The sequence below is a fragment of the Phragmites australis genome, chromosome 16 (assembly GCF_958298935.1).
Source record: "Phragmites australis chromosome 16, lpPhrAust1.1, whole genome shotgun sequence".
NCBI classification, from domain to species: domain Eukaryota; kingdom Viridiplantae; phylum Streptophyta; class Magnoliopsida; order Poales; family Poaceae; genus Phragmites; species Phragmites australis.
In genome coordinates, this window is record NC_084936.1 from 29,094,885 (window position 1) to 29,103,112 (window position 8,228).

The 8,228-nt window shown below is 45.3% G+C and overlaps 1 protein-coding gene across 2 annotated transcripts; it reads right to left on the minus strand.

Moving 5' to 3' along the window:
* Positions 1-2,162: 2,162 nt before the first annotated feature.
* On the minus strand, positions 2,163-7,966 carry LOC133894853 (protein DETOXIFICATION 30-like). 2 transcript variants are annotated; one of them, XM_062335036.1, is made up of 8 exons: positions 7,519-7,966; positions 5,366-5,907; positions 5,164-5,250; positions 5,009-5,065; positions 4,566-4,923; positions 3,948-4,034; positions 3,744-3,840; positions 2,163-2,534 (listed from the first exon to the last, which is right to left on the minus strand). In XM_062335036.1, the coding sequence occupies exons 1-7, from the start codon at positions 7,828-7,830 to the stop codon at positions 3,769-3,771; spliced, it is 1,515 nt and encodes a 504-aa protein (XP_062191020.1). In that variant the 5' UTR covers positions 7,831-7,966; the 3' UTR covers positions 2,163-2,534; positions 3,744-3,768. The 2 variants fall into 2 exon arrangements, with proteins under 2 accessions (XP_062191020.1, XP_062191019.1); XM_062335035.1 differs by lacking the exon at positions 2,163-2,534 and having other exon boundaries at positions 3,547-3,840.
* Positions 7,967-8,228: the final 262 nt, after the last annotated feature.

Sequence of the window (8,228 nt, forward strand, 5' to 3'; positions counted from 1 at the left end):
TTCGTTTTCGAGATTCAGATTCAAATGTGAATTTAAATTCGGATATGGAAATAGATAATATCCGTATCTTCTAACCAGTGAACCAAATTTCACTAATATTTTAGAAATTTCAGAGGTGAACAAATATATTCCGGTTCAATCAAATCAAAATTGATCAAATTTCAGCCAAAATTGATCAAATTTTGGTCAAATTTGACAAAAAATTAAATGTCCGGCATGAATTTCGAATGAAATTTCTAAAATTTCGGTAATTCCAGTAATTCCAAATGTGAACGAATTTTTTGCACACCAAAATAAAAATATTTGTCGTTAAAGATGTATAATATTTGTATACAACCTGATTGAGTAGATATTCAAATACATATTCGAATTCGAACTATCCTATTCGTATTCGAATATTTATATTCATATTAATATATATATAATTATATAAAAATAAACTATTCAATCCATACTAGAGGCTTGGTCGGTGACCGAACTCGTAACCGTACAGGACAGCGACATTTCTCTTTTTTTTATTCGGCAGCTGCATGCACTCCTGCCTGACCGTCGTGACCGAATTCTTTATCTAATCGGCCAGTGAGTCCTGCACGTGGGGGAGCAGGCGCAGCCACGAAGTTTTTTGTTACGGGACATGCTACGTCAGATGGCTGAAAAAGTCTCATCTTGATTGGACGTCTCTCGTCTTTTTCTTCTTGCTCGTTTCTTTTTGTTCTAAACGCGGTCTGTGATTCCCCTTACTTGCTCCCCGCCCCACCCTCCTCCTGTCTTCTCTGCGGTGTCCCACCGTCAAATTCATACCTAAAATATATTGTCATACTAACTGTTTTGTTTTCATCCTCCCGCCATCAACCCCACTCAAACGCGGTTACGACGGCGCCACCTCCACCTCATCCCACCGTCCGTTGGTACAGTCATCACTCTAGTTTCTCTCTAACCTCCAGAGTCATTAGTAAATTCTAAAATCTCGAACTCTAACCTCTCCTTTAAATTCATCTATGTTCACGTGATCATCTGAATCGCTTAGACGTCTGAACTCTAAGTAGTATTTGATTGGAGAGAGGTGTAATAGGATGATTTCATTCATATATTTGAGATAAGATAATTTCATTTATATATAGATATTTATTTAATGGGACGGATGTAACGAGTTTATTTTAGTACCTCAAGCCCATCGTCAGTGTCATATTCAAAGTAGAACAGTTGTGTTCCACCATTTTTTTGGAACGACTCCTTCCTGAATCTTTGAATAATATTATCTGATTCTGAACCATTCTATCACACTATTTTCCATCCAAATAACTTAAAAATAGAATAATCCGTTCAATCCTATCATATCTCAGGCCATCTCCAATAGCTACTCTAAAAATCAATCCTCTATAACACTATTACAGCATCCCCTAATACTATTACAGTATCCTCTATTTTTTTCATCTCCAACAGCTACCCTATTTCATATGTTCCATTACTCTACTCCTCACTCCGAGTCTACACACATACTCTATAAACAGTGATACGGGCTCCCTTATCTATCTCCAAACTTACCGATCGATGCTGGAAGCCGCTTCCCTGTAGCACCGAAAAAGTCGATTTTGCAGACTCTGTTGAAGCTCTCCGCTGGCGTATACGATCGGAAAAAGGACGTACAATAATACGGCAGCTGAATTTGCGACACCCGTTGGAGATGGCCTCACAAATCAAACACTAAGTAGGGTACTATTTTATTCGATCCTTACACCTAGCCGACCAGCCCTGTGTCCTGCATACAACACAAGCCAGCCACGAGCCTTTTTTTAAGAGAAATTCTACGATTCGACATGAAATAACTACCGATTTTATGATTTACTATCGAATAAATTCCGTTTACTTCTATACCATTGAATAAATGATTCGGTTCTTTATCTGCCATCGGCTCGTCTGATTTTTGAAGAATTCTGAGACTACCCTCTGCTGAACTTGTTCAGCTCGTTATGAACTGTACCCGAGAGCTAAAAAAGTTTAAAAAAATATGTCGATTTTTTGCACGCTCTATAATTCATAATCAACCCATTTTTCTCAGATTAGTAATATTATATTAGTAAATTTTCTCAGATTTTTTATAGATTTTGGTGAGGCTTTAAAAATTGCAAGAAGTTACAAAAGTAGAACATTTTGAGGAATTTTAGTTTGAATTATATATAGTATTTTTAGGTGAATCTAGTTAAAATGGGTTAATTATGAATTATAGAGCGTGCACAAAAATCGACATATTTTTTTGACTTTTTTGAGCTCTTAGATACTGTTCATAATGAGTTGAACGAGTCTAGTGGAGGCAGTCTCGGAATTCTTAAAAAATCAGACGTGTCGATGGCAAATAAGGAACCAAACTATTTATTCGATGGTATAGAAGTAAACAGAATTTATTCGATAACAAATCGTAGAATAAGTGGTTATTCGATGGAGAATTGTAGAATTTCTCTTTTTTTAACCGGCCTCTGTAATGCTAGCCCACAAGCCTCTCCACGTGCCCCAGCTGCTTCAATTCCCGGCCTGCCCTGCATGCACAAACCCAATTACCAAAGTAGACGGTGAGGTGAAATACCCTTGCACAACAGCCAGAGCTGGAGCTGGCAACAATGAAGAGAAGACGGTGGCCGGCATGAATGGGCAGCTGGATATAATAAGTAGACTGACTAACTAGCTAGTCCCACGAATTCAATGCGGCACTAATAATAGACACCAACCACGAGGTTATCTCTTATAAATATTTTAAAAAATTATATTTTATAATATTATTATAATATTTTATAATACTATTACAATATTTTTTATTTTTTTATCTTCAACCGTTATTCTATTTTTTATTTTCTATTATATTCTTTCTCTCTTAACATCGAGAATCATTCTCTGTAAACAGTATTAGAGTACATACTCTGTGCGTATTCCTGTAGCAGGAGATACGGCTCCAGCAGAAGCCGTTTACTGGCTGCTGTGATCGGTATCCAGTTACCACTTACTGTAGCACTGGATTCTTCCCTGTTGGAGATGGCCTAAAACGTACGGCGTCTCCATCTCGATCTCAATTTGTTCCAGCGAGCGCGAGGGCCGGCCGCCGGTACGACGTGCCGGCAGTGCCCACGGCCATTTCTGCCGGTGCGTCTGTGTGTGTCGGTGCAGTGCACGCACATGTCGCTGCCTGGTCTCGCGCAACGCAATCCTATGTTGCATGCGCCGGTTCGATCGACCGTGTGGACGTGTGGTAACCCACGATAGGATATCAGAGTATCGGATGGTGAAAAACCTGTTGTTGTTGTTTTTTTGCTTGACTGGATGGATGGATGGATGGTTGGTGAAAGACCGGAGAATATTTCTTCGCGCTTCATCTTTGACTTGCTTTTTTAATTTCTTGGAGGAAGTCCATCTGACCTTCCTCAACTCTTGTTACGACCGCAAAGAACCAGGAGCAAACGACCCTCCTTGTCAAAGTAGCATCGCACAAGCAGGTGCGTTAGAATTGCTGTTATTCAGTTTTGTTTTCTTTTCTCAAACACTTGCTATTGAGTTTTCCAATTGCAATGTTGCATGCTTCTCATAGTTAACTCCTCGAGGCAGTGCAAAGGTTCACATCGTACGTACAAAGCAATCTTTCATTAATGTTCAACTTCAGCCCTGAGCAACTTGCTGCTCAAACTAGCTACACAACTTGTTCTTTGCAGTACATACGATCCAGATCAAGGAAGGACAAGGAGCACAACACAGCATACCTGCGCGAGAAGCAAGCACAACGAGCTACATGTCATCCGGAACCTTGGCCACGGCCGATCCGCCCCATTCGTGTATCCTGGAATGCGCCTGGCTTGCCTGCTCATACATATATACGTTCAACGTTCAGAATGCAGATAATGGTGCAAGATCAGTCAGCGATGAGGAAAAAGAATTTCCCGGGCAAGATCAGTCACAATGCTCACCTCCTTGTCCCAGTTCGTGCGCAGCGTGATCGCAACCAGGATTATGGTCTGCAACCCTACCCCAGTGAGCATGCCACCCCACATCCCCTGCTCAATGCAAAATCAAGCATATGCATCAAATTAGTTACATAGATCCAATGGCAATCAAAGAAAAATGAACAACCCCTCCGTTACTTCTCTTTAATGACGGATACAGAGAAACTAGGTAGAAAACTCGTTCAACCCTCTCTCTCATATTCTTCTTCTTCATCTTCTTCATCTTTTTTTACAACTGGATCCCCTTTCCGGAGTCTACATTGAAGATATTAAATGGGGTTACACACCCGAGGGTCGAAATCTAGACCGATAAAGTCACGCCCGTACGCTTTGCGAGTGAGTAATTCGCTCGCTTGCCTTCATCTTCTTTTCCCACCCTCTTTTATTTTTTCCTTTCTCATCCATGGAAAAAAATATATTAGGAGATCAGAAGACTTTCATTAGCTGCGAAGCTGTAAGCCCCCTGAATCCGCCCCTGCTCGTCTTCTTTCATAACATTTACGGGTCTTAATGGAGAAGTACCGGAGCAGTAATGTGGAGAAGAAGAAGTTTGCGAAGGCGACAAGACAATGGTGCGTGTACCTGGACCCCGCGGTGCAGCGGGAAGGCGATGACGTACCCCACGGGGATGCCGATCCCGTAGTAGCAGCCGAGGTTGATGTACGCCACCAGCCACTGCCACCCGGCTCCGACGGCGACGCCCGACAGCACAGGCTGGACGCTGTTAAGCAGGAGGGAGAAGGCGAAGACGACGCCCAGGCTGGCCACGGCGCGCACCACCTCGGGGCTCTCCGTGAAGGGCGCGCCGTACACGTCGCGGAGGATCAGGACGGCGGCGAAGAAGGCGAGGCCGATGGCCACGGACGACATGAGCACCACCAGGATCGCGAACTTGGCCGCGCGAGGACGGCCCGCGCCCAGCTCGTTCGACACCCGCACGCTGCATTGCACGCGCGCACGGCATCAGCGGCAGTGACAGTGAATCTGATGTTCATCACTGGCTAGTGGATTCGATACGCTGTTACCTGATGGCCGCATTGAATCCAAAGAACACCATGATCTGCCACCCGAACAGGTTCGTGCTGCAATAAGCATGCATGTAAAGGGGACGGTAAATACCATCTGCAGCTAAATTATAGCAGCGAAAAGATCATTATTAACAGCGCATCGATCCACTGACCAGATGGAGACTGCAGCAACGGCGACCTGAGCGTTCTCCAGGTTGCCAACGATGACTATCAAGAACATGTAGAACCAGAACTCGAGGCTGCACACATAAACGAACATGCACGAACTCTCGTCTCATCATATTACAATGCAATATCAATCACGATTCAAGAATCAGTCTTGATGCTCCAAAACACTCGATGGTCCGAACGTACCACAGCATGACGGCCGAGCCCAGGGAGAGGCGCGCGAAGCCGAAGAGGTCGGTGAAGGCGAGCCAGTCGAAGCCGTTCCAAGCGCCGGGGCAGTACCCCATGAGGATGTAGGCGAGCTGGCCGAGCACCACGAACCACCACGACGCGTTCAGCGCCACGGCGAGGCCGACGAGTCCCATCCGCAGCTGGACCACAAGCAGCCAGGTCAGGGCGACGTGGAACACCAGCGCCGCCGCAGACACGGCCGCCATGGCCATGACCTTGCTCTGCGCCTGCAAGAACTTCTGGATGGGGAAGTTGAAGGCGTACGCGAACAGCTGAGGGATCATGTAGAGCGAGAGCCGGCCGGCGAGGGCGGCGATCTCGGCGTCCTGATGGAAGAAGCGCAGGATCGGGGTGGCGAAGAGGTAGAGCGGGAGCATCACGACGGCCATGGCGTTGAGGATGATCCACGAGCGCTGCAGGTACACGCCCAGCATGTGCAGCTGCTTCGCGCCGTAGGCCTGCCCGCACAGCGTCTCCAGGGCGCTCCCCATCCCCAGCTGCAATGCACGCAGTCATGCATGCAGGAGAAACGTTAGAGTTGCACTCGACTTTTGAGAGTTTCAAGTATGCTTTCAAGCAAATTTGGAGAGTTTTCACAGGGTTCCATGCAGGCTTCGCGAGTTCGAACTCTGAAGTTCTTACAAAGTTAGTATCAGCCAAGTTTCGAGCAATTTTCCGACAGAATTTTGTAGAGCTTACTGTCAAGAAATTGAATTCCTAAGTGAAATTAATGTGCAATAATGTTTTCCCCAAATAACAAGCGGGTGAGATGGCTTATCCCATCACTCATTATGCACTAAGATTTGCGCACTGCGCATATGTAGTACGCATGAATTTTGTCTTATGTGTAATATACAAATCTAAGTGTAAATATGGACGGTGTCGATAAAACCGTCATTTTGGCCGTGCATTTTCCATTAACTGCATTATGGCAGTGCATTCAGCTGCTAACAACTGATCAATCTGTATCTTCTATTTTAAAAAAGTTACAACAACTACGCATGAGCTTTGAAGTCAAAATTTTACTGAACAAAGAGAATTTTTATATCCTTCCGTTGCATACTCCATATTAATAAATTAATTCTTTGGTTGACTTGATCAAGGCCAATTGGTTTTTTTTTTACACACTTCCTATATCTCATGAGAGATTTCAGACGTCCGTGTGAATACGCCGTCGTCAAATTAGGGGAGGGGATTTTCGGGATGGGTGGTTCAGATGCCTAATTTAGAGGAAGGCTGGCGGCGGTGGGCAGTGGCTTCGTAGTGTGGCAGTAGCGGCGTCGGTGCCGCAGGTAGCAGGCAAACGGTGGGCGGGGTTGGTCGCTGGGGAGCGCAAAAATAGAGTAGTTAGCACGGTGGGGTGGTAGACGCGGATCCAGCGATGAGAACGCCACCGGAGACGGCTGTGGGCGGGCGAGAAGCGGTGACGCGACAAGGTGGGGCGGGATGGACGTGGATGTGAGGTTGAAAATGGTTGTGAGCCGTTGGATGGGTATCCAATGGCTCACAGTCGTCCCTTGGATTTTTTTTCAATTTCAGACATCTAAAGAATAGGATTGCCTTTTTTTTTTTGGTGTGATCCACGATGATGAACAATCGTGCCAACCTCCGATAGGCCCAAGTGGTAGATCCGGCACGGTCCTATTTGCCACAACTTTTACTTTTCAGAACCCAAATTATTAGAGAAGTTATTGGAAAACAACTTCTGCATATCAGTTTATTCTCAATTTTTTTTTACTGATAAACTGCTGTAAAATCCTATTGTTTGTCATAATTTATGCTTTTTCTCTTTATTGGAGTCATGCATGCGTGCTTCCAAAATGTACTGTCACAATGGTTTACGAGTCAGTTTATCCACACCATTCAATTTTAGTAAGGTAGTTTATTCACACCATTTAATTTTATACTGAGGTATATGCACTGCACATAGGACAAACAATATGTGCACAATACAAATCTCAGTACAAAATGAGTGGTGGGATAAACTAGCTCACCCGCGCGTCATTTAGGGGAAGTCCATGTTGATGCGTGCTTCCTCGGTTAGCAAGTGTTGTGTTCTGGATACTGAAAATTTGACCAGTTTATACAGCAGTCATGTCGGTCCGTACCGTGATGCCGAGCGCGAGGCCGGCGATAACGTTGTTCTCGGTGGAGACGGCGTCGAGCTCGAGCGTGGTGAGGTGGCCGGCGAAGACGAGCGTGATGGCGCCGAGCGAGTACTGCGCGATGGAGGTGAAGATGGCCGGGCCCGCCAGGTACCAGAGCTTCCGGTTCTCCTCCGCGGCCTGCCGCAGGAACGCCGACACGCTCCGGACCTCCTGCAGGTCCCCCTCGCCGTTCCTGTTCCCGTTTGCCCCGTCGCCGGCCACCAGCAACGCGTCGTTGAGCTCGTGCCCTCCTCCGCTGCCGCTCACCGCCATCGATCTCCCTCTAGCAGCAGGCCGCGAGCGACTACCAGAGGTAGCTAGCAATCGTGAGCATCGAAGGAGAAGTAAACGGAGGTATAAATGGGCAGCGCTGGATGGAGATTGTGTCGGTGTGCGTGACCAGCTATGCAGTCAGTGGCAGACTCAGAGGTAGTTTAAGTGAAATTGGATTACTCTGTTATCTAGTCTAAGTTTGATTCAGTATGTAATCTAATTCACGATTCGTTTAAAAAAAAATGAGAAAAAGAAAAAATCTAATCGGTACCTACCAACATTTTGACACTAGATCCGTCACTGCATGCAGTAGTGGTAGTAAGATTATATTTGGTAAGGGAGAATACGAAATTAATGTTAAAAAATAACTTTCTAATTAATACAAGTGTCTTACTAGT

Excerpts from the sequence above, each read along its gene's own strand:
- LOC133894853 (XM_062335036.1), bottom strand. The coding sequence starts at position 7,830 with ATGGCGGTGAGCGGCAGCGGAGGAGGGCACGAGCTCAACGACGCGTTG. Across the intron at positions 5,066-5,163 it reads GTTGCTGCAGTCTCCATCTG|CACGAACCTGTTCGGGTGGC; the intron begins GTCAGTGGATCG and ends TGCTTATTGCAG. Across the intron at positions 3,841-3,947 it reads GCACGAACTGGGACAAGGAG|GCAAGCCAGGCGCATTCCAG; the intron begins GTGAGCATTGTG and ends ATGTATGAGCAG.